The 25,647-nt window shown below is 37.4% G+C and overlaps 6 protein-coding genes across 14 annotated transcripts in view; 4 read left to right on the forward strand and 2 right to left on the reverse strand.

Moving 5' to 3' along the window:
* The window catches only part of LOC129742680 (mucin-19), a 652,529-nt gene extending 645,314 nt beyond the window's left edge, over positions 1-7,215 (reverse strand). For 7 of the 8 annotated variants that reach the window (XM_055734616.1, XM_055734615.1, XM_055734617.1 and 4 more), the window contains exons 1-2: positions 6,980-7,215; positions 4,814-5,253 (exon numbers count right to left, since the gene is read on the reverse strand). The gene's annotated coding sequence lies outside the window, so the exon portion shown is untranslated. Of the gene's footprint in view, positions 1-4,813; positions 5,254-6,534; positions 6,672-6,979 lie in introns of those variants that run through there. The other variant, XM_055734611.1, reaches the window with a different exon arrangement.
* On the forward strand, positions 914-16,233 carry LOC129742218 (60S ribosomal protein L7a-like). The gene is made up of 2 exons (XM_055734089.1): positions 914-924; positions 15,879-16,233. Exons 1-2 carry the CDS (start codon positions 914-916, stop codon positions 16,231-16,233), a joined length of 366 nt encoding a protein of 121 aa, XP_055590064.1.
* LOC129742692 (trypsin-4-like) lies at positions 6,380-25,505 on the forward strand. 2 transcript variants are annotated; one of them, XM_055734632.1, is made up of 3 exons: positions 6,380-6,459; positions 24,405-24,656; positions 24,720-25,505. In XM_055734632.1, the coding sequence occupies exons 2-3, from the start codon at positions 24,605-24,607 to the stop codon at positions 25,445-25,447; spliced, it is 780 nt and encodes a 259-aa protein (XP_055590607.1). In that variant the 5' UTR covers positions 6,380-6,459; positions 24,405-24,604; the 3' UTR covers positions 25,448-25,505. The 2 variants fall into 2 exon arrangements, with proteins under 2 accessions (XP_055590607.1, XP_055590606.1); XM_055734631.1 differs by lacking the exon at positions 6,380-6,459 and adding an exon at positions 16,147-16,284.
* Positions 16,278-25,647, forward strand: part of LOC129742219 (uncharacterized) — a 43,802-nt gene continuing 34,432 nt past the window's right edge. The window contains exon 1 of the mRNA XM_055734091.1: positions 16,278-16,419. The gene's annotated coding sequence lies outside the window, so the exon portion shown is untranslated. The remainder of the gene's footprint in view (positions 16,420-25,647) is intronic.
* On the forward strand, positions 20,081-21,966 carry LOC129742701 (trypsin-1-like). The gene has a single exon (XM_055734644.1). The coding sequence runs from the start codon at positions 20,827-20,829 to the stop codon at positions 21,505-21,507; it is 681 nt and encodes a 226-aa protein (XP_055590619.1). The 5' UTR covers positions 20,081-20,826; the 3' UTR covers positions 21,508-21,966.
* LOC129742697 (trypsin-1-like) lies at positions 21,791-22,691 on the reverse strand. The gene is made up of 2 exons (XM_055734638.1): positions 22,607-22,691; positions 21,791-22,543 (listed from the first exon to the last, which is right to left on the reverse strand). Exons 1-2 carry the CDS (start codon positions 22,656-22,658, stop codon positions 21,822-21,824), a joined length of 774 nt encoding a protein of 257 aa, XP_055590613.1. The 5' UTR covers positions 22,659-22,691; the 3' UTR covers positions 21,791-21,821.

Consider the following 25,647-nt stretch of genomic DNA (forward strand, 5'->3'; position numbering starts at 1 on the left):
ATCCTCGAAAGTGCTCCGTCACCGGCTCATTTTTCAATATTTTTCTACGAAAAAATTACTAAATGTTCTTTTAACAATGTATTGTATAATGCAAAAAATTTGAATACATTTGTTTGAACGATAGCTCTAGAAAAAAATCGTGAAAATGGAGTTTTTTTTATACCCGTTAGACCCTACCCCCCCCTTAAGTCTTTTGTTTGTATTTGTTTTTTTTCCGAAATTTTAATCATTTTTGTCATTTTTGAGTACATTATTTTTTTCGTAGTCGAATTCTATCAACATTTAAACGAACACAAACACATACAGGATCACAATGAGACTTAAGTTTCCTCGAAGAGATACCTTTTTAATTCTGAGCGTACATCTTTCGAGGATATGATGGCTAGCATCTTACAAATGATAAAAAAACCAAGCCACAGAAAGTGCCGTGACCGAGATTCGATCTCATGCCCGCTGACTTAGAAGACTTGAAGGCTATCTTCTACGCCACGGGCTCACTATGGGGCAGTTCCATACAATGAGGTGGCAAAAAGTATTTTTGGTGTGTTGGACTCATTTGTAAATTTTGAAAATTTTGTATGAAAATGACTAATTTGACTAATTTTATTTTAATTTAATTAATTTATACAAAAACTATTTTAAAACAACTTTTAAAGTAGGATGTATGGTGTTATTTTCGACCCTACTTTTTCTTTCTTTTGAAAGCCGTTTATTGGAATAATTGATAAGTAAATGATAAATATTATCAAAAAATTTCATGAAACTCAAGAAAAATATGTGTGAAATGATTGAAAAATTCTCTGAAAAAGTTAAAAATTACCCTATAATATAATACCAATTAACAAAATCAACAGTTCGAACAGGAAAATCTACAACAGTGCCAGACATTAGTCTTCACAAAAGCCACATAAAGATGACTATATTGTAAGTAGGAAAAAACAGATTATGCTCAAATCCATTAACTCAACAAAATATGTACAACCTTGTAATTTACCCTGAGGATGAGATCAACCTAGTCTCGAAACGTTGGATGAAAAAAAATTAACAACATTTCGAAATAGACTGCAGTGCCGATTTCAAAAAAGATTTATTTCATACTAATTAATGTGTAAAAATTACAAAAAAAATGTTTATTTACTCATATTTATCATAGTCAAATATTACGTTATTAACTAGTCAAATTATAAAAAAAATGATCCGATAAAGTTCAGTTTTTGACTTTTTGCCATGTGGGGCTGCGGCAAGAACTTAGAAACATATTTATGGAGTTCGTCCAAATTATATTGGCCCTGTTATAGCGAAAACAATAAGGTATTGTCGTCTCAAAAAACCGTTCGATTCTGGTTCATGTACTATGTGACCCAGAAATGGGACTTGACTCAAACATTCAGTCAGCGAAATTTTTTTGTAGAGAAAGAACCCAAAAGCAACGTTAATGACCAATGTAAACCTAATAAAAAGTAACATAAGACAAATTCCAGCGTGACGTGACGACTTTTTAAAAGGTTTTTTTCAGCTTTTGTCAATTTTATCATTTTTTATAAAAAAAACCCCCAACAAACTAAACGCACATTCTTAATTCACATTGAATTCCCTATCCAAAAAGCTCAGGATTGTTTTTTCCGACTTGCGGTTCTGAATTTATCCAAGAAAAACAAGCGTGATGTGACGACGGGCGAGAAAATGACTTTTCCAAAAAAAAAAATCGCAGAAGCCAAATTTCTTTCTCGCTTACATTTTAGCAAAAAATTATGTTCTAATTTTGTCACAAACTTTTCTTACATTAAATAGTTTAAACAATCAAAAACTTATAGAAAATAAGGTTGAAAATGTGTCTTGACGATGCAGGAATTTTTGAAAAGAGGTTTTTCATTCCGTCGTCACGTCACGTTTTCATAGCGCTGCAACAGCATGGCGAACTGTCAACTTTCAAACAAAAAAATACACATTATTTCAACAGTGAATAATCTCGAGGCACCTTGAAAAATGTGTTGACATTTTATGTGTGACATTTTTTTGTCTAATTACCAAATTTATAACCCGTATAGGCTGCAAATGCTTCCAACAGGGCTTTAGAAATTTTAAAATACATCATAATATGCAATGCAAATGTAGATCTTGGCTTGTTTCAACTTTGTGTCGTTTTATCTTAACTACAACGTTCCAGATTAAAAAACTGTTGTTCAAGTTTTTTTTTAAATTTTACCGTATTTTTAAGGATGAAGTTGTGAAGTTTAACGTGTTAAGCAAAGTTATGTATTTAGTTGAGATTAACAACTTTGTAGAAGAAACCAATGCCCAAAAATGCTTAACAAAAAAATTAGCAATTGGATCTTGCAAATGGTGCTCCTCGACTTTTATATTTTATATCAAAACATGCGCCCTGTTAACTGAGCAAGAATAAATTTTGGCACATGTTTTTCAAAATTGGCGTGGGTCTTCTAAAGTTCATCAAGAAATGGGACATTTACTAATGCGTGTCTAAAAAAAACATTCGTTTGATCTGGTAAAGTGTCTCAAATAAACAAAAAAAATCGTTTGATCGAAATACTTTCGATGAAGGAAATGAAGCTAGATTTTCTCACTTACACTTCGTCAAATCTGTATTTTGATTGGCTGCATCCTCCTCCTTCAAATTTCGCTACATTTTGGAAAGAAACTGATCGCAATTTGGTGGATTCAGAAGTTTCGAAATAAACAAAACTTGATCACTTTTGTGCCACTTAAAAACGTTTTAACTGAAATGTCTCCTGGTAAAATCTGTCAAAAAAACGAAGCAAAACCACCATGAGATTGAATTTTAAATATAAGAACTTTTGAAAACAGCGAAAACAAAAGTTTTTGCCTTGAATATTGTTATTTTTTCTACAGGAGCAGAGTGCTGGCAAGTCATTATATTTTTTACAAAACATCCAGCAAATACATACTTTAATCTGCCAGGGGCCTTGCCACGATCAGAAATGTTATAGGAATCGACCTTTGGAATTTGTTTGAAACAGGGTTTTTAATATAAGAAATCACCTGTCTCATTGCCGGTAATGGCTATACAGCTTACGAGCTCCGGAACAAGCAAAAATTTGTTGTTTGAGGTAAGTTTTTAATGGCACTTTTAGCTTATCGGAGAAAAATTGGTGGGACATTTTAGCGCACTACACTTCGCTTTTCGCGTATTCAGAATGAAAAATTCTATTATTATCCTTGACTTCCCTGATGATCTTAACCGTAGTTGCCGATCATGTACTTCACTCCAACGCATGATTTCAATTTTGTAGACATTTTTGACATTGTTTGCATACTTTTCCTTCACTCACACACATACATTTTTTGAATAATCAACAGTGTTTTGCCAGCTATCGATTTAATAATTCAAAGTTCATGAAGTTTCCCTGTGCAATTTTTTTTTCTTTTTCTCTTGCATCATAAATATCTCGATCTGCGTTAATTTTAAAATTTTCAAAAAATAGGTCGCGTAGTACTTTTTACAGGCAACAACATGATGTCAAAATATTGTAACGAACAATAACTATGAAATTAGCTACCAGCAAAACAAAATGTCCCATTCCTAAATGAAGCAAGTTTTAGACAGATCAAGGAGCGATTCTGGATTTGAAGTTTTTGATTCTGGCGTGCGTAGTTTTTTTAAAAAGCACAGCAGCAGAGGAATTACTGATTACTATGGGCAAAAAAAGCCTCGAAAAAATATTCAATCTTCAATACTTATGGAACTTGAAATAATATATTGGGTTTTTTATTGGTTCTTACATGAAATGGCTCGAGAACACGATGAAATTATAAAATTGAAAATAAAAATATACTTTCTTCGAGGAACACAATTATCACACGATGTATTACAGGACACGACACTTGACTTTCTTACAAACGGAAGGATTCAAAATTACCTTTTTTGTCGACCGGTCTCGGGCTCGATGTTGCCTATCTACAGGACGATGTCCGACTGGTCACACGAAAGTGATCTTTTGGTGAAGGTGAAAAGCGGCGACATAATTGTTGGGTCATCTTCGTTCATTAGCGGTTTTTCGGAAGTACTTTTCATCTTCACCAAAAGAAAAATCTCATAAAGGAACCTTCTTTCGACGAATACTACGACACTCGTAGTATGATCCTGCTAGTAATTTCTTCGTGTAATCAGTCGACCATCGTCCTGTAGATGGGCAACATCGAGCCCGAACCCGGTCGACAAAAAGGGTAATTTTGAATCCTTTTTTTCCGTTTGTAATACGTCATTTTTCAAAACATCAATAATACCAATCAATGCATTTTTGAAAATGATGACCCGGGGCTTCCTTCCTGGTTCCTTCCATCTTTATTTACTGGTTATAAACAACCATCACAAGAATGTCTTCCATGGTGTGTTCAGACATGTACTATCAAAGAGATGTCCGTGATAGAGACCACCATCTCCGAATTCTTGCGAAACCAATCAATTTTTGAAGAATTTTATACCCAAAATCAACTTTTCTTCAAAATTACACTTAAACCAATGTTTGTTTTGATATGAATTGTTCGTATCTGTTTCATTTTTTAGTGGGTTTTCCGAATGACTTCTTATTAGCCTTACTGTCCTGTTTAATTTCAGTTTTTTTATTATTATTAATCGTCTATCTTTACAGGAGGGTCCGGAGACAAGGGATGGGCGGGTCAATTTAAAATTTTGGGATTTGTATAGCAGACCTCAGCAAGTTTATCGGCCAAGTTTGGTGAATTTAGGAATTTTCGCTGAGCAGACTTGACATGCTGTGACCCACATACATTTGAACCTAAACATAAATAAAGACAAACATATTCAACTCACATTTTGTTTCTTCACAACATTGACCAGCGCTGTACATTAATTTTCGATTCGATTCCATGCACCTCATTCATGAACACCAATTCTTCTTTCTTCGAACACCAATTTCGGCTCGATTGTAGCCTCTTGTTTGATCTCTTTACTTCCCACTTGCTTTTCTTTTTCACCTGTTCCGAAAGCACACTTGAAATGCTTGCATGCAAAAGATCTCGCGGGAGCACTATTGACTACTTGATGTGCATTTGCATACACAAAATACCTTCACCACATCATAAACCACCCCCACATGAATGCACGAAACGAAATAAACCCGCTCTAAAGATGCAACACACCAAACGGGGAGTTGTTATTCGGTTTCTTTCCGGTTTTTCGAGGCCCCCGGATTATTCACCGACCGGTTATTCATCGAAGCCGTCCGTCGTTCTTCTTCCTCCCGGGGCAAGCTGGAATCAAAAATAAAAAAATGATACATTTTTTTACTGTTGCGGTTTTTCGATAAGTTGTTTTGCACAAAAAGGTGGCGAAAGTTGAAGTGTTCTTCTGGAGTGACAACACGTATTTCAAGAATAGTAAAGAAAGGTTGGTTTTTTAAAGGATGGCAGGCTCCCGAAGCTGACAAGGACCCAGACATCGATCTTCAGATTCTTTAATCACAGGATATCTTCAAGAGAATAATCTGGGAATTTTAATGTTTCTCTTAAGTGAATTTTACAAATGTGTTACAGTAAGGTTGCCAGAATTTTTTTCAGCACACATTCGGGCTGGATAAATCCGGGCTATTTTATAAAAAAAATCCTTGCAAAATCCAGGCAATTTATTTCAAAATTTTCGAACAAAATCCGCGAAAAATTTAGTTAAAACCTTAAAAACAAAATTAAGAAAAATAAAAGAAAAGATTTTTTTCATCAAAACTTTTCAGCAGATTTTTAATCGTATTTTAGGCTTCCAAAAAACCTTCCAAGGTTACTGTTAAACAAACTTGCTCAAAAAAGCTCAAATCGCTCTTTTCAAACGCAGAAAATTTTGTATTCAATATGCGGGCAAACCCTGATAAAACTAGTTAATCTAGCAAGCTTATATTACAGTGATTTTTGCTGTGTAGGTACTTCTTAATAGTTTGCAGTGCAAACTTTGCCCTCAAAAAGCATTTAAATTTTATCTTATTTATTTCAACAGAACACATCGAAAGTATTCAATACCTGAGAATAAGTATTCGTGAAGAATTGCAACAGATTATTTTAAGTTACAGGAGCAAATCGACAAAAACTTACTGTTTCTACATCAATACTGATGTTATGAAATCGTTTGGTACATCTTTGTACCTGAGAATTATCACATATTCGTAGGTGATGGAAAGAATTAGAGAAACGTGAGCTATCAAAGAACGAAAGAACATAGGCCATAAATATCATGAATTTTTCGAAAAAGATACAACGGCTCGCTGGCAGGACTTGAACTTGCCATCTCCGCTTCAGTACAACGGCGCTTGTTTGTTTTAAAAATATATAGATTTAGCAGAAAAAAATGTGACGTCCGTTTGCCAATAAAACATCGAAAGTGTGAGGCTTATTAGTTAAGTGAATAAAACTACATTCCCATCGTCTTAGGACAACCACAAAAAAATCGTTTGGTCCAGCTTGGTTGTTTAAGTAAGTTTTCTCGTGATAAAATGACTCTGCAAACCCAAAACTGTTTGGCGCAGTTGAAGTTGAAGAAATACGTACTTGGGCTAGCTTCCTACATGCAGCCATCAAACCGCAATATGCTTACGGATCTAGCGATTGATTCATGATTATCGCCGTAGAACCATTTCAAGCTTATAAACAAAGCGATTTTACACTTATTCCATAAACAATCGTGTCATATTTGGCGTTTAATTACACTGCAATGTAAGATTACGATTGTTTACATTGGATGTTTACGCCCTTGCAGAAAAAAAAATCGATATTGGAATTCGAAGAGCAGTGAACTCCTTACACTTGATGGGGCCGCACTTGTTTCCAATAGGAGACTAAATATTTACACAACCCGTACCAAATCCGAGATTGAAATGAATTTCCACCCAAATTAGAGATAAAACGGCCAGAAGAACACTCCCGAAACTTCCGCCCCAGTGGGGATGGCCGTTCTCTAGCATAGCATTCTAGGGTTGGCTATGTCCGCACTTACGGAATTGCTGGAATCCTTGGAGATTTTTCTTGCCAGCGAAATTCACAATCCCCGCACAATGAGCACAAAAAAATCACTGAAAACCGTCACGCACCCGTTGAACCGCACGATTTTACACGAATTCGCACGATCACGATTAGTTTCGAGGCAAAATTTAGCTCAAATTCACTTCCAAAACCATGTGTTTTTATTGTTTTTACGAACGATACGAGTTTTCACTACGTAGTAAAGCGCGTCCATCTTGGGCTTTCAGTGAGTTACCCCGTGGACATGAACAAGAGTCGTAAAAGAAGGAAAAGTGACACGCACACAGATGCGACAACAGAGGAACTCAGCGTCGCGGCAATGATGAGTGGCAATAACAAGATAACAAGGCGATTCTATTTTGCACACATACCAACGCACAATTGCGCCTCCCTTTTGCGATGCGATTCAAAACAAGACTTGCTGATGGAACTCGTGTATCCGATAGGGATGTAACGGGAATTGGAAAACATCAAAACATTTAACGCATACCAATGCGGGCCACTCACAATCCTGCGAATCTCCGAATCCCAGAGGCATGCAACCTTCTACAACCCGTGTGGGGAACATTTTCCAGATTAAAGCTTTTTTGGTCAAATTTAAGCATTTTTTATCAGATTTGAGCTTTTATCTCCAATGCAATCAAGGCAAAAAAGCTTAAATCTGATTAAAAAAAGCTTCAAAACGAGATTCGCTAAAACTTGGCAAAAAGATGTTGGCCACATGTTTTAAAGAATATTCGTATAACGTTGCATCCCTGTGTTTTTAAGCTTTTTTTCATCAGATTAAAAATTTTCTTGGCTTGATAACATTGCAATGCATTGGAGATAAAAGCTGAAATCTGACCAAAAAAGCTTAAACCGGACCAAAAAAGCGTCAAATTTAATCTTAAAGATGTTCTCCATCCAGCTTGTATAAGGTTGCATCCCTCTGATCGCGGCGAGAGACACATTCATTCGTGCGTATTTTGTTGTTCTTGCGATGCCGTCGAGTGTGTGCGTGAGGCACAAATAAAATTTTTCCTCGCAACAGACCGAGGGGTGCTCCGTTTTAAAATTTAGCCAATTTATTATGACCCGCCATGAAACCCGTACAGAAATCTTTTCCATTGTCAACCACATGACAACCTGTGTACACGCAGAAAAATAGAAATTAGTTTCAAAGGAAAGTGCCACGATTTTGGGACAAATAAAAATTACTTAGATTCCAAAAAATGTTCCTTTGTTTCGAAGAAATGTTTTCCTTTGAATCAAAGAATGTTTCTTGATTCAAAATCTGAAATACTTTGATTCAAAATCTGAAATCCCTTGAACCTATAGCTTTGCCGTTTGATCCCATAACATTTTCCTTTATTTCCAAGTTATTTTGATTTCAATTCGAAAACATTTTTTCTTTGTTCTTATTATTTACTTTCGTTTCTACCACAGGTACCACAAATGTTTCATTTCGAAGAATAAAAATACATTTTATTTTTCAAATAATTTATTTATTTTAAGTTTTGTTTCCGGAAGTCTACCTGTAAAGAAGAGAGGAAAATAGAAAAAAATCAAATTAATAAAACACAAATGAATGACAAAAATATGTTCCCTAAAAACATTGAATGAAATGTGAGGAAGGAAGTTAAGCACTAGCAATTTAAAGATTGTAGTTTGACAATATATAATATTGAAGGTACTCACATTTCAACATGCTAACATTGATCTGCAGATGAATTTTTGGCAAACAAGCGGATCATGTTATAAACTGGGCAACTTGGAATTTTGCAGCTTCCAATTTGTTCTTTCTTCAGAACTAGTCTTCGTCGGCTGAATAGTTGACCTAAAACTAATTAAAAAATTTAATAATTCACTCCAGATATATTTAAAGAAAACTCACCAAAAATCCTCCACGGCATTGAGAATTTTCCGCCACAATGTTTTCCATCGTTGTTGGTTTCGAAGAAAATTTAATCAAAATCAAAGAATTTTTTCATTGATTGTAGCACGAATTTATTGTCTTTTGATTTCAAGTACAGTACATCAATTCAAAATTCTTGTACACCAACTCAAAATAATTTTCTTTCCTTTTGATAGAAAAAAAAATTAAATAAAAAAAATAAGATTTAGATTCCAATAACACTAGAACTTTGATTCAAAAACGTATTTCTTTTGTTTTAATGGCACTAGTTTTCTCTGCGTGTGGCTTTGTAGTATGAAGTTTAAATTTTCTCAAATTTTAATTTTCATTTCTCGTTAAAATTTTTATTTATTTTTATTACTAAGAAATAATGATCCCGCGCCGATCCTCCGGTGCATAGGGCCGTGGTAAAAGACCTCCACTGTTGACGATCCGGAGCCAGCGTCTTCACCTGGTCCCAGTCAAGATTCTCATCGACAGTTCGGATTTCAGCGGTTAGGCTTCGCCGCCACGAGTTTCTGGGTCTGCCTCTTCTTCGATGTCCTTCTGGATTCCAATCTAGCGCCTCTCTGCAAATCTCGTTTTCATCTTTTCGCAGCGTGTGCCCACTCCATCTCCACTTACGTCCCCGAATCTCGATTTCTAGCGCTCTTTGATGACACCGGCGATGTAGTTCCTCATTCGAGATCCAGTTGCCAGGCCACCAAGCGCGGATGATATTCCGCAGGCAGCGGTTTATAAATACTTGTAGTTTTCGCGTCGTCACCGCATATGTGTACCAAGTTTCGCACCCGTACAGCAATACGGATTTGACGTTTGAGTTGAAGATTCGGATTTTCGTTTGTAGAGAGATCTGGCGTGACCCCAGATGTTTCGGAGACTCGCAAACGCAAATCGGGCCTTTCTTATCCGGGTTTCGATGTCTTTCCTGGTACCACCATCAGGCGTTATCTGGCTACCAAGATACTGGAAGCACTCCACTTTCTCAACTTGTTGCCTAGCTACCATGAAACTGGGGGGATTTCCTGTGTTGATCTGCATCGACTTGGTCTTTCCGACATTGACTTTGAGACCTGCTGCCTTGGAACTTTCGGCGAGGTCGTCGAGTTTGCTCTACATATCCGGTTGTGTTTGGGCGAGCAAAACAATATCGTCATCCAGGTCAAGGTCATTCAGATGCTCCATTGTTGAAGGAATGAATCCTCGGTTCGGTGCACAGTCGATCGAGCCAGTCAGAATCTCATCCATTACGATGAGAAAGAGTAGCGGTGATAAGATACATCCCTGTCTCACTCCAGCAGTTACCGGGATTGGTTCGGACAAGACACCGTCGTGTTAGACTTTGCACGAAAATGCCTCGTACTGTGCTTCGATGAGATGGACTAGTTTCTCTGAGACCCCTCGTCGCCTTAGAGACGCCCAGATGTTTTCATGGTTAAGTCGGTCGAATGCTTTTTCGAAATCAACGAACACCAGCAGAAGAGAGTCCTGGTATTCGTTGATTTGTTCCAGTATGATTCGTAGTGTTGTGGTGTGGTCCACACATGATCGTTCGGATCGGAATCCAGCTTGTTGCCGTCGGAGTGTAGCGCCGATTTTCTCCTGGATCCTGTTCAGGATCACTTTGCAGAGTACTTTGAGGGTTGTACTGATCAACGTTATGCCTCGCCAGATACCGCACTCTTACAAGTCTCCTTTCTTCGGGACCTTTACGAGGATATTGCTATTCGTTACTCGGAAGAGTTGTTCGAAGTGCTCAGTCCATCATTTGAGCTTATCTGTTCGATCGGTCAATAACTGACCAGCTTGGTCTTTCAGCGGCATTCTTGCATTAGTCCTTGCACCACTGAGGCGGCGGCTCTTTCAACCCTCTTCGGCTAGGGAGTTTGTCCAGGCTCTCTTGTCTCGTCTACAAGCTCGTTTAACTGCCTTTTCCAGCTCCACATAACGTAAGCGGGCGGCTGCTTTGGCTGACCCGGTACATGTTTACTCAATTCCGACTTTTGCCTTTCTCCGATCATCGATCATCCTCCAGGTTTCATCCGACATCCATTCACTTCTTCTTCCACAGACTTTACCGAGAGTACCATGGCTCGTCGTGATTCCACACCATTGTTCTTCGACTGTTCCGTCTGTCGGCAATTCCGAGGCTCGGGATTCTAGCTGTTCAACGTATGCCCTTTTCACCTCTGGATTCTCCAACCGGCGGACGTCGTATCGACACCCGACTTTCTCCTCGCGCCGTTGAACACGCGCAACTCTCAGTCGTATTTCGCCAAGGACGAGGTGATGGTCAGATGCAATTGTGGTATACAAGAGTTACAAAGGGATTTAGTCCAATATAACGGCTGCATTAAATATCTTAAATAATATACACTCAGGCAAATTCTTATTATAATTTTCATAAGATGCATCTTATGAACCGCTTTTTAGAGTGTAAAATAGTTTTTCATAAGAGTCTTATGAAATTCTTTCAATTTTTATACGATGTTCTTATGAAAAATAGAAGAAACGGCATTGTGGAAAAATAATGAACACATTCATTCCACCAGTCATCTATTTCATCGTCGTCAGAAGCACTAACCAATGGTAAAGTTTCTTCAATGTCAATTGATTCTGATATTCTAAATGGTAAGTTTTCGTTGACATTTAATTTTAATGAAGCTTGAAGAATACTTGTAAGCTCAAAAGATATATTTTAATTATTATTTACTTTACAGATTGGCTACCGATAAGAAGCGCGAAGTCAAAGGGCCGAGGCGGCAATAAAATTGGGTGTTAAAGGGCTGCTGATTGTCGCCATGATGTTATTTCAAACCAATGTTATCAAAAATAAAATTATTTGAAAAACAATCTTGAATTATTTTTATTGTACGCGAAATTTTCTTTTCCCATAAGAATATCTTATGAAAAACAACAATCCCTCATTGAAACCGGTGTTCATCCTTTGAGTTCATTTCCATCATAAGACAATCTTATGAATTTCATTATTTTTTCTTATGGCGCCACTTCATAAGAAAATCTTATGGCATACTTAATAGGATTTTTCTGAGTGTAGATTGGAATTTAAAATTAAGTCGTATATTTTATTAACCGTGTAGGATAGAGTTTATCCGCAGACACCATATACCCAGACTGATCAGTGGCGGTTGAGCCCATACAACTACAAATCGCCCAGAACCATACGCCATCTATCGGGGCATCGTGAAACCATTGTGCTTCATCAAGAAAAAAAAATGCACTTGATAATTAACAAGCCAAATGAAAATTTGTTTGATTGAATCACCTATGAGTATTTGAAATTCTTTTTAGAATATTTTCAATTTGGTTTTTGTCTTCACTGTTGAACTGTTTACTCTAATTTACTGTATCATGATAAGAAATGAATGTTGTACACACCATGCCCGTTGATCGATTTAGATGAAAAAATACAAAACTTACGTTGTATCGGTCCTTAGTTTAGAGCCAATTATTTTGGTATTCAGCTTTGATTTCTAAATTTATCCGGCTGAGTGACAGTTTGAAATTTATAATGTCCGCATTGAATAATTAATTGAGTTCTGAATTGTTCGTCTTATTCTGTTTATTTATAGTTTACTACGACAAAAAAAAACAAACTTCATAATATGATTTTTATATCCTTGAAAAACTTGAATTCCAATCAATCTTAGCTGTTTTGGCTAATTTCTAGATTGGTTTGAGGAGTGAAATACATTATCGTTGGAATGATTAGAACTTGTTTAGACAATTTGCAAAAAAAAAATTAAATAGAATAATAAATATGACGAATGTATTGGCCAGCGCTTTAATCATATTTACTTTTTTTTTGTTTCAATTATAGTCGCTTTACAATCTTTATAGCATTCGCGACTTTATCAACGTTGCAGTTGGCGGATTGTTATTGAAAAACTATCCGGTACAACTGTGTTCGATGTTTACTCTTGGGCTCGAACTCGCGGACATCGGCTCAGGAGGCAACAGACTTCCCGCATACCAAAAAACTATATCTTGAATAATCAGTACGATACATCTACGGCTCTAGAAATAGTGATTGTTTCGATGAACGTAGCTATTGTTTTAAACTGTACTTCGACAACGATAAAAAAGAAATATGAACGTTTATGTAAATAAGTGACGGTATCTGAAAAGGTGAATGAAGGTTTAAACGATTTACGTCAATTTTAAAAATAATCATAAAACTGTTCTCGAACCTTAACACATAGCGTTTACGTCATATGTCAAACTCACGTCAAAATGACCAAAACGCGGGTCAGAGATGCCAGATGACTCGAAAAAAAAAATTAGCACTGATTTGTGAAAATGTATTTATTTTAAATAAATAAATATATTGAGTAATTTATTTTATTTATTCTAAACAGATACATAAAATGAATACATTTTTGTTGCTAATACAATGGCTTCGTCGTTTAAGGAGTTGTTATTTATCTTTAATGCTACAATCTATTATCTTATCATGTATCAAATAGTAATAAGAGTTATAATAATTATAAAAAGTTCATTATAGAAAAAATCTTTCGATTTTTGATATATCTTATTTGTTATGGACAAAAAATTATAGTTGATGGCGGTGCAACGTTAGATTCAAAATTTAATTTCAAGTTTTATAAATACCAACCAAATCTTTTGGTATTCTATTCTAAATTTTACTCACGCTGTTGAGCCTTGAGTTGAGTTTAACATGTCGAATCTATTAAAAATATTTTTTGTTACTCATTAATTATGCTACATTCACAACTCGCGTGAGCTATCATTACGTCGTATGAAACAAAATGTAAAGAAGGAGTTTTTGTTACGAAAAAATATAATACAAAAACTGACATAAACTAGTCGTAACTTAATTCCATTTAGAATATTTGCAGCCTGAGAAACATATTCTATACGTCAGATACAAATTTTAAAGTTGTTTTGATAACTTTTGCAGTAGTTTTCTGTGAATTCTTGGGGTGTTTCATACGACGTAATGAAAACTCACCTGAACCCCCCCCCCCCCTTCCCCCCCACTCCCTGCTGAGACGATGAAAAGATAAAATAAAAATTAATCTCCAATAACACTTTTATTTTCACATTTTCATTCCACATTGATACAATTTAAAAAAAACAGTCTAGTTGACATCACTGCCGACAACACAAAAAAGAGGAAAAAGAAGCCTTCGTTTTTCGCGTTTCAAAGTTCCGTACCGGTAAATACCAGCACCAAAGTTTTCTCCGATTGTGGTTTGCCGGACGGCAATCGGCAGCCGCAAATCGGATGTTGGGGACATATATACAGGGACTTTTTCTAGCGTTGATCGCAACAGGTAAATCTAATTTTATACATTAACAATAACAAACATAAAAAGGGCTTTTTTTCAGCAACATTTTCGCTGAAGGAGCCATGCATCACGTTGAAAGAAGGAGGAGTGAGGATTCTGGATCCAGCAGCTGCGACAATGTTCCGCCCGTGTGTCGTGTGTAACCTGGTTTAGGAGCTGATGAAAACAAAGTCAGAAGGGTATGGAGTGGTCCTAAACAAGTACTTGTCGTTCCAGGCGGATCCCCCGGAATGGTTAGGTTTTTTCCAGGGTCCTGGTCCGTCGGCCTAGCTGTTTACCAGGCATTCCGTAGCGGCTGTACACCGTTGTGTAAGTACCTAATAAAATCTCAATGAAGATGAGTTGAAAGTATGAATTTATTAAATAAAGAAAATCCGAAAATCCCCAAAATATTTTCATCTTTGTGTGGGTGAGGGTACAAAAAAGCTTTGAGGTTATCGTCTCTTAGCAGTTTAACAATACAATCTTATAGTTTTTTTCAATGGTTACGTTATATGAGGCCATCAAAAAAAAGTAATTTTGGATCGAACGGTTCGTGCACCGATTTCCGTAACAGTTCGATTAACGGTTTGATAAATCGTTCAAAATATGCCTACATATGTTCATTCTAGGAACAGTTTAGTGCGCTGAAAACGTTATTCATAAGCGTTTTATAAACCATATCCCGACTGTTCCTAGAACAGTGTCTCCATACAGAGGTTTTAATAGTTTTAAACAGTAACATAACTTAACGCCATATTCAACAGACCGTCGTTTTGGAATTCAAGATAAGTGCAATGTTTTTTATGGTTTCAGATATCATTATCTAAACGTTTTTTTACGCTGTTTCTAATCGTTTTATAACTGCTACAGGAACTGTTGTGTTACAATATTTTCGTATTCGGGTTGCCAACTGAGCTATATCACAAGCCTCAACCATATTTACTGCTGGTAGTGTTCGTGATATAATGCTGGTTGTTTCAATAAAATTTATATTTCGATTTAGAAATATAACCTCAGAAACTTTTTTAGCCTTATTCTGGACTAGGGGAAAATTAGCCTAAAAAGCCTAATTTTTTAGACAATTTTTCCATCTTTTTCCGTTCAACTTTTTCTCTAAGAAATTTTTGGAAAACAAGGTCAAATATCCACTGAATTTGAGACATTTAAAAATGTCTGTTTCAAATCCATTTCTCCTTGTTTCTAAAAAACTTTCACGGTTGAAATTTAACCAAATGTTTTAATTCAAAGTTATGTTTAAATCATAGTCTTTAAGTAATTAGTATACAAAATGAATCCATTCTTCAAAAAATTATAATTTTGAATGAAGTTTATTTCATGTGAATAAGCAATAATTTCACTGTATTATTTATCGAATTCAATACTTTTCCACACAGCCGAAACGAATTTTGAATGGTAAAAGAACATTACTCTCTTGATGCAAACGAAGATGATTTTTATTTTCTTGTCGTTGCATGAAATGTCAAATAGCGTATGTCTGTGTGAGTGAATTCGTTTTATGTTTTGATTTTGATAGATTTTGATGTGACGAACTCACGTTTGTTTTTTTATACCCATTGATAGCATCGATTACACGTGCGATATTCAATAAATGGTTCGAAATTTGTCCAACAAAAATAATGAAAACGGGTAAAACACTTTGTCAGTGTTGTTTATCTTCGAGAAGTATACCGGCCGGAAAACTCGATCGCTAAGATCCAACGATTGAAGGATAAGGCTGAGGCCAAGGCCGCTGGCAAGGAGGAACCTCCGGCAAAAAAAACCAACCGCCTGCGGCAGGGCGCCAACACCGTCGTCAAACTAGTCGAGCAGAAGAAGGCTCAGCTGGTGATGATCGTTCACGATGCTGACCGGCTCTGTGCCGAAAGATGGGTATTCAGTTCTGCATCATCAAGGACAAGTTCCGACTGGGAACGTTGGTGTTCCATCAAGATCTGCACCTGTGTTGCTCTGACCCAAGTGGACAACTCCGACCGTGCCAATCTGTCCAAGCTGGTTTAAACCATCTATACCAATTTCAACGATCTCTACGAGGAGATCCGCAAGCACTGGGTAGGTGGTCTGCTCGGGCCGAAGAGTATAGCCTGCATCGCCAAGCTGGATAGGCTCAGGCTCGGGAACTTACTCCGAAAACGGAGTACGTCGTAGGTATCCTCAGCCCTAACCGATAGCTGTTGTAAATCTTGTGTAAGGACTCGTGCCGATATTCTCTCGATGTTGTAATGTAATGTAATGTAGTAATATTGACGATATGGTACATTGGATTGAAATGATAATTTGCACACAGGAGTTTTGAGGGTCGGGCAATCGATTGTATGTGTCAAATTTTATTTAAGAAACCGACCATATCACCTATTCACTTTTTTGTGATATTAATGTTATTGTACATTGGAATGAAATGGGTTAAGTTAAAGAGACGGTCATTTATATTGATACGACGAAAAAAGGTCTTTCTCATGAGCCAGCCACCGTTTTCGCGAAACTTTTGTGGACATGAAATGGGTTAATGTAATAATTGAAGAAAGTGTTCAGGAAAGAAACAGTTACGTCGTTTATGGTGGTAGGTTTCCAACTTTCAAATAAGAATACTGTTACTGCAAAGGTATTTTTATTCAGTTTAAGCAATATCCAGATTTGAATTGAAAATGGGATACGGTTAAAAGTGAACAGTTTTTAATGTTTTGGGTGACTTGTAGCTCTTCTGCCTGCAATAAAAGATCATTTGTATAAGTATTGAATGCACTGATGAATATAACAGATTAAGAACTCGTACCGTCGTTCCAGGTTGTTGACTTCGGACTTTCTTTAGAAATTCAATTTCTTCTTACGGACTTCAAAGCTTTCTAGAAAAAGCTATTATATTTAGCCTTTTCTCCTTCTGTTTCTTCTTCGAGGCTTTTCTAACATCACTCTGATGTTTGAAACCGGCATTGAGTTGCCCCAACATACAGGACATAAGCATGTTAAGATACTTATTTGTTATAAGTAGCGCGCATTCCTCACAAATAACGTCTAGAATCAATGTTTCGACATTATCTGGGTTATATTCATCAACCTGCATTGACGAGAAGCCAAAATCAATTTGGATGATATCCATCAACTCTTCTTTCACCCCAACGGTATCAAGCCTTAGTAGACATTCAAAGTGTCTATCGAAAATGCTACAAACTTGCTGGAAATAGGATACTATTTTTTCTCCTGGTGTTACAATTCTCGATGTTGGTTGATATTTTTTCATTCATTCATTTTTGATCTCATGGATTCTTCTTGTGAATTCACAGTGCGTGGTTTTCAACCTGGACCACAATGGAGTTGTCAGAAAATGGTTGTTTTTCAACCACAACGCAATAAGGCTTAATTCATTTTTTGATCTCATGGATTCTTCTTGTGAATTCACAGTGTGTGGTTTTCAACCATGACCACACTGGAGTTGTCAGAAAATGGTTGTTTTTCAACCACAACGCAATAAGGCTTAATTCATTTTTTGATCCCATGGATTCTTCTTGTGAATTTACAGTGTGTGGTTTTCAACCTGGACCACAATGGAGTTGTCAGAAAATGGTTGTTTTTCAACCACAACGTAATAAGGCTTAATTCATTTTTTGATCTCATGGATTCTTCTTGTGAATTTACAGTGTGTGGTTTTCAACCATGACCACACTGGAGTTGTCAGAAAATGGTTGTTTTTCAACCACAACTCAATAAGGAAGTGGAGCGAAAAATCTCAAGTTTTCATTCGCTCAAAAATAAAATTGGTTTGATTAAATCATCGACTAGTAAGTCAACCAGGGACTGAAAACAGCAGGAACACAGTGTTGCAGGATATGTACTGTGGTGTGTTTGAGATATGAGTTTCTTCACACATCGTTCTGAGTGAGTTTCCTAATGTCAAACATACCACCAATGTAACAATATTTATGAAAGTAATTGTAACGTTTTGTTAAGATCGTAAACAATTCTAGATTTCCGTAACCTGAACTAATAGTTAATTGAAACCTAAAGGCTGCGCTAAAGTAAATAAATGTCAAATTACAAATGCTGTTGAAGTCGATATATTTTTTATAAGCTTTATGGTTGAATTTTAACCACATTCGGTTAATGCGCTCTAATTCGAAAATGGTTTTTAGTGGTTTTTTAACCATACCGTGTTTTTTTTTTAATCAAAAGTAGGTAATCAAAAACAACCGTGTTCATCTCTAGATTAAAAAAAAAACAAATAGCACAATGCAAATGTGTGCGTGATATATTAATAGCGTTTCAATAAATACACAATAATAGTTATGTTTGTGTAAAAAAAATCCTTTTGTGTAAGTGGCCGTTAGTTTCACGATAACCCGTAGATAGCGCTGCGGAAAACGCGCCAAAATCAGCCTTCAGTGGTCAGTCTGGGTATATGGTGTCTGCGGTTTATCACAACCCTGCGCTAAAATATGGTTTTATGAGTGAAAGAAAGCGAACTCATATACATGCTTGAATGAGAAAGCGAGAAAGGAAGAGTAACTCATGAGTGACGAGTAGTCAGTTGATTGGAGAACAATGATGATATCGGACGTGTTTGTTTCATCGTGCGGGTTTGCAAACTGCAGGCCAAATATGAACGCCATATTTCCAGGACCGGTTACGACAGCAATGTCTGCGCTTCGCTTGTTGCAGACATCAAGAAGGCTCCTTCTCCATTTTCGGCTGATGCATATGTGGTCAATTTGATTTTCTGTTCGGCCATCTCGGGATACCCAAGTGACCTTATGTGCTGGTCGATGGGGGAAGAGCGATCCACCGATCACCATGTTGTTGTTGCCACAAAATTCTACAAACAGCTCTCCGTTTTCGCTCATCTGTCCTAGACCATGGCGCCCCATGATGCGCTCAAGGTCCTGATTGTCGGAGCCAATTTTTGCGTTGAAGTCGCCTAAGTGGATTTGAATGTCACCCTTCGGAATTTTCTGTTGACTGTTAAACTGCTCTTTCTCCTGCAAGTCGGCAACGTCAGTTGGCGCATAACACTGGACCATTGTAAGGTTTCTAACCCGTGTTCTAAATCTGGCTACGATTATTCTTTCGTTTATCGGTTCCCATCTAATGAGGGCCGCGTAGGCCTGCGGGCTTAACAGGAAACCAACTCCTCGTTCCCGAGTAGCGTGTTCTCCTCGTATTCCAGAGTAAAGCAGTACTTGCCCGGACTGTGTCTTGTGTTCTCCAGTGTTAGGCCATCGGACTTCGCTCAGTCCCAGAATTTCAAGCTTGAGGCGGCTAGCCTCTCTAGCAAGTTGTTCCAGTTTGCCTTGTTGGGCAAGGGTTAAAACGTTCCAAGTTCCAATTCGTGTCCGTGTTTTCATGCTAAAAGTCTTCGCCAAAGTTCCAGGTCGGTCATTTCTTTCGGTTTCCGTAACAATTTCAAGTCGGGAACAGTAGGTTGTTAGCCTAAAGTCCTAAAGTTATTTTTCAAAATAAATATTATTTCTACTTAAGCCTAAAGCGTACATCTTTCAAGGATTGGCTAGCATTTTACTAATGCTAAAACCACCAGCTCACAGAAAGATCTTTCTTACTCGAGTTTACTCGAGTACTATGTATGCCGTAACCGAGACTCGATCTTATGACCTCTGGCTTAGAAGACTGAAACGCTATCCTCTAGGCAACGGTCGGCGACGAACAATCGTGGCCTAGAGACATCACGCGTTTGTTAATTTCAAAATCTCATCCACCCAAATAATAAATTTTATGATTTTAGCTGGTAGATTTTTTTTGTAGTATTTTTCCCCCTTATGTTTTTTTACAAAAACATTTTGACAGAAAAGAAGCAAAATTTAATTTAAAAAAAAAAACAAAAATTACTGTAATTGGTGCTTAGAGCGTTATGCCATCCCAAATATTTTAAAAAGTATAAATATTTAAACGTCTTTTTTTGATTTTTCTTAACAAAGTTTGTTGCAACTTACCTCTTTTTCTTGGTGGGGTGAAAATCGAATGGTTTTGCAAATTTGAAAATAACTGGAGAAACCAATAATTTTTCTGACTAAGTCAATTTGATGTCCCATCAACTTTAATACTTTTGATGTGCAAGCGGTATGATTTTATGCGGACGTTAAGTCTTTAGAAGCCATTGAAGTTGAAAAGTGTTGCATGACGCCCCAGTTGACGGTACCGTATTCGCTTAGAAACTGCGCTTTAATGATCTCGGAATGACACTAAAACTCGTAAAAGGAAGGTTAAATAAAATAGTTATTTTCATTTGGTTTCTAATATTTTTCAAAGAATTTCAATTGAGACGTTCGAAATCTTTTAAAATGAAATAATGAGAAATGCGATATTCTGAGTGTTTGAAATTCCAGAAATTTTATGGGAAGGCTAGAAATGAGCTATAAATAGGGATAGCGCGCCGTAAACGAGAGCATTCAGTGAATCAGAAGGCTTTCTCGTCTCAACTGATTTTGAAATGCCGACATTTCTAATCTCTAATGTTTTTGTTTTGCTAGTTCTTGCAAATGGTAAGTTTTGTTGGAATTTCAGAGACGGATTATAGTCTCACAAACACATTTGTTATCTGCAGCTGGAGTCACTTTTTCAAAAACTTTCTTTAGTTTGGATCCCCGAATGATCGTGGGAGGTTTCCCAATTGAAATCGCAAAGGTTCCGTATCAGGTGTCGCTTCAAATAGACGGAAGTCATTTGTGTGGAGGATCGATCATCTCAAGCAAATGGATTCTCACTGCAGCCCATTGCACAAAACTCGGGTATACCGATAGATTCTCTGTTCGAATTGGATCGACCAAACATGCTGGTGGGGGTCAAGTGCTCAAGGTCGTAAAGGTGGTTTTCCATCCCAGGTACAGCGGTAATGACCCTGCCATCTATGACTTAAGTCTGGTAGAACTAGAACACGAACTTCAGTTCAACAGCTCGATTAAAAAAATCAAACTGGCTCGTGGAGAACCCAAGGCCGGAAGTATGGGCCTGGTATCCGGTTGGGGAGACACTCATTCTCCATGGGAATCCAATGCTATTCTACGAGCAACCCACGTTCCGATCGTCACTCGTGACGATTGTAGCAAGGCTTACGGGGCGCGCATTCCCGAGTCGATGATCTGTGCTGGATTCCTTTGGCAAGGCGGTAAGGACTCGTGTCAGAACGATAGCGGAGGCCCGTTAGTCATTGATGGTCAGCTGGTCGGAGTTGTGTCTTGGGGAGAAGGTTGTGCTCTAGCCGGATATCCTGGGGTGTACTCGAATGTAGCAGCCGTGCTGGACTGGATCAATGAAACAATAAATGTGTAGGGACAACCATAATCTCGAAATAAAAGTTTACCAGAGAACTTGATTTAGGATTATAGCTGTACTCGTATCACCACACTCTCAAAAAGTTTTGACCCAAGCGCGGTGTCGATATTCATAAACCCTATGATACACACCTGGACCCTCTAGACTTCAGCAAGAACCAATAAAAGAAAAGTCAAACCTCCCCCTTTATATCAAAGTGTCGACACATCGCTTCTACAAAACTTACAAAAAAAAAAATCATTTAAATATCATACAATTTATTACAAAATATTTTTCCGAAAATTATTTTTGATCTCAACATAAACTTCAATCTAAGCATTTGTGATTTCGTTGATCCAGTCGAGCACGGATGCTACATTCGAGTACACTCCAGGATATCCTGCTTCGGCACATCCTCGACCCCAAGACACAACTCCGACCAGCTGACCATCAATGGCCAAAGGACCTCCGCTATCACCCTGACACGAGTCCTTGCCACCTTGCTCCAGGAATCCAGCACAGATCATCGACTCATGAATACGTCCATCGTAAGCTTTGTTACAGTCCTCGCGAGTGACGATCGGAACATTGGCCGCTCGCAGCTTGGCATTCGATTCCGATGGAGAATGAGTGGCTCCCCATCCGGATACCAGGGCGATACTTCCGGCTTCTGGTTCATCAACAGTCAGTTTAATGGTTTGAATGGAGTTGTCAAACTGGAGCGTTTCCTCAAGTTCCAACAGGCAGAAATCGTTGACTATCGATACACCATCGTACTCGGGATGCGAAACAATGTTTGCAACTTTCTTCACTTGACCTCCAGCGGCATGTTTGGTAGATCCAATTCGAACGGAGAAGCTCTTGGCACTTCCATATTCCGTGCAATGGGCAGCTGTGAGAATCCATTTGCTAGAGATGATCGATCCTCCACAAATGTGATTTCCGTCACGTTGAAGCGACACCTGATAGGGAGCCTCATCGATCTCAATCGGGTAACCTCCAACGATCATTCGGGGATCAAAACGAGGAAGGCGTTTTGGAACGGTGACTCCAGCTAAAAGCATTCAGATGATTATGTTAGACTAGAAGCCGTTTTTAAAATTTTATCAAAACTTACCATTTGCCAAGGCTAACAAAGCACAAACGTTAAGGATGAAGAATTTCGCCATTTCTGAGCTGTTTGAATTGAGAAAGCTCTTCGATTGACTGAATGGTTTGCTCAATGTTGGAAAGCTTTTTTATACGAGCTACACATTTGATGGTACTTGAAAAAGGCATTCACGAAATCGTCATCATTTGTAAGATAAGTCCGTATTCAAGTGGGAATTTCACTTTCGTTGTGGATATTTAGTCTGGAATGTGTTTTTTCGTAAATTCATAAACAGATTGGGTCTGATTGATTTTGGGAAATATCCCTCCTAAATGATTATTTGCTTCTATTTTTAAAGAGAGAAACTAAGCTTAAATTTGAAAACATTTAAAAGATGGAGGAAAAACGTTCCCTTACATATTATGATAAGTAGATTCGTTGATAATTGCAACGATCAACTCAACTTCCACTAGATTGAACGAATGCTTTCATTCGTGCTTAAAAAGGATGAATTTGCAAGGAATGCATTATTGTAATATACTTCTCTTATTTTAAATTGAATATTATCTATTGTCCCTAATCATCCCACCCGTTGAAGACTGACATGTAGAGGGGATTTGGGAAACTTTATCTCATTTTTCGTTTCACCAGATCTTTTTGGATAAATTAAGAAGCTTGCCCTTCGTTAAGGGACTCTTGGTCATTTATTCAACGAGACTTTTATCTGTATTAAATATAAAACGTCTATTGACTATTTTCGGCAATATTTATTTTCAGTTTGTAACTCTGAGAAAAAGAGGATTCAAAAAGCTTAATTACAACTCTACAGATGTGTCTTTTTCACCAGGTAATGATTGGATAAATATTAGTTATTGGTTAGATATCGTTCAAAGCAATGATCGCGATCCATTTATACAAAAAATGTATCTTCTCGAACTCAAAACATCAGTTGAAACCTTTAAACAATTAAGAAAAAATTTTCCAAAATAAAATGTAAAATCTACCATTGTTCATTTCTTTTCAAAATTTTCAGACTTCTTCCGTAAATCAGCGAAGGATAAACCATAATCTGGCTAATGATTTAGATTCTTTTTTTCATTTTTTATCATAATTTTGAAGGTGCTGCGTTATATTTTATTCTTCGTTCATCTACATTTTTCTTGCAAGCTATTTCAGTCATTTTTGTTTAAAATTGATATAAAACTGTCATTGAAAAATTTTCACACGCCGTTGCGTGATCCAGTTTTCTACTCAGAATGCATTTTAATTCTACTGTTTCCGTTTTAATTATTGTCAGGACCACCCTCGAAAATTATTGTGATCTCTTAATTTGAAAGTTTTTATAAAGACAGTAGAGTTAAATACATGTTGATAACCGGCTATTGAAAATCATATGCGCTGCAAGTTTTTCTATTATTATCGGCCGATTTATGTTCACTTCGTTTTTTCTTGAAGCTTGAATTTTGACGAACATGAGCCAGATTTTTTTTTGTGTTCTTAAATCTAGTATCTGAGAACGACGAAATTATAATTTCAAGTCACATCCAAACCGTAATAATTAGTTTTTTTGTATGTGTAATCTTTCATTGAATTCTAAGCCTCCAGAAAAACTATATTCGAATGAAATCGATGAAGAAAAACAGATTTTTCATGTTCCTCTCGAAAAAATCCCAAAAAAACCCGATCCGAAAAGCCTTCTCAAAGCCTGAAGCGCGTAAATCTTAACAAGTTATGTTTCCTATCCTTATCAGCCCCCAACCCCTCTCTCTCCCCCCAACAGACTGGCATCCAAATCCTAATTAAAGCTTTATCATTCTATTTTTAGCACCTCTCAAAACGAATACTCTACATAGTAAAATTTCCCACTTGAACGCGAAATTATTCCACAAGTGATGACGATTTCCTGGGAGATTCATAAATGCAACTTTCAAGTACCAACAAACGTTTAGCAGATACCACATATAAAAATCCTTTCCACTGTTGAGAAAACCATTCAGTCAATCCAGCAGCTTTCACAACTCAAACATGGCGAAACTCATCATCCTCAACGTTTGTGCTTTGATAGCCTTGGCAAATGGTAGGTTTTGTGAAAATTTCCACAAGGGCTTCTAGTCTAACATAAACTTCTAAATGTTTCTAGCTGGAGTCACCATTCCAAAACACCTTCCTCGTTTTGATCCCCGGATGATCGTTGGAGGTTACCCAATTGAGATCGATGAGGCTCCCTATCAGGTGTCGCTTCAACGTGACGGAAATCACATTTGTGGAGGATCGATCATCTCTAGCAAATGGATTCTGACAGCTGCCCATTGCACGGAATATGGAAGTACCAATAGCTTCTCCGTTCGAATTGGATCTACCAAACACGCCGCTGGAGGTCAAGTGAAGAAAGTTGCAAACATTGTTTCGCATCCCGAGTACGATGGTCTGTCGATAGTCAACGATTTCTGCCTGTTGGAACTTGAGGAAACGCTTCAGTTTGACAACTCGATTCAAACCATTAAACTGACTGTTGATGAACCAGAAGCCGGAAGTATCGCCCTGGTATCCGGATGGGGAGCCACTCATTCTCCATCGGAATCGAATGCCAAGCTGCGAGCCGCCAATGTTCCGATCGTCACTCGCGAGGACTGTAACAAAGCTTACGATGGACGTATTCATGAGTCGATGATCTGTGCTGGATTCCTGGAGCAAGGTGGCAAGGACTCGTGTCAGGGTGATAGCGGAGGTCCTTTGGCCATTGATGATCAGCTGGTCGGAGTTGTGTCTTGGGGTCGAGGATGTGCCGAGGCAGGATATCCTGGAGTGTACTCGAATGTAGCATCCGTGATCGACTGGATCAACGAAACTACAAATGCTTTGGAATAAGTTGTAGTCTGTGTTAAGATGAACAATAATATGTGATGAACGTTTTTAAAATAAATATTTTCGATACAATATTTTCCTTTTTTCTACTTATTTTTCTATTTTATGCGGTTCCAAAAAGAAGTAAGCTTAGGGGGCAGGCAAAATATCTTAATATTGTTGTGTACAGAATTGGGTACGATGAAATTGTTTCAAAAATCTGG

Source organism: Uranotaenia lowii, chromosome 2 (assembly GCF_029784155.1).
Source record: "Uranotaenia lowii strain MFRU-FL chromosome 2, ASM2978415v1, whole genome shotgun sequence".
Taxonomy (NCBI): domain Eukaryota; kingdom Metazoa; phylum Arthropoda; class Insecta; order Diptera; family Culicidae; genus Uranotaenia; species Uranotaenia lowii.

Bases quoted from the DNA above. Each gene is read 5' to 3' on its own strand.
- LOC129742701 (XM_055734644.1), top strand. From the start codon at position 20,827: ATGATCGTGGGAGGTTTCCCAATTGAAATCGCAAAGGTTCCGTATCAG.
- LOC129742697 (XM_055734638.1), bottom strand. From the start codon at position 22,658: ATGGCGAAATTCTTCATCCTTAACGTTTGTGCTTTGTTAGCCTTGGCA. The intron at 22,544-22,606 runs GTAAGTTTTGAT...GAATGCTTTTAG, and splicing joins TTTGTTAGCCTTGGCAAATG to CTGGAGTCACCGTTCCAAAA.
- LOC129742692 (XM_055734632.1), top strand. From the start codon at position 24,605: ATGGCGAAACTCATCATCCTCAACGTTTGTGCTTTGATAGCCTTGGCA. The intron at 24,657-24,719 runs GTAGGTTTTGTG...AAATGTTTCTAG, and splicing joins TTTGATAGCCTTGGCAAATG to CTGGAGTCACCATTCCAAAA.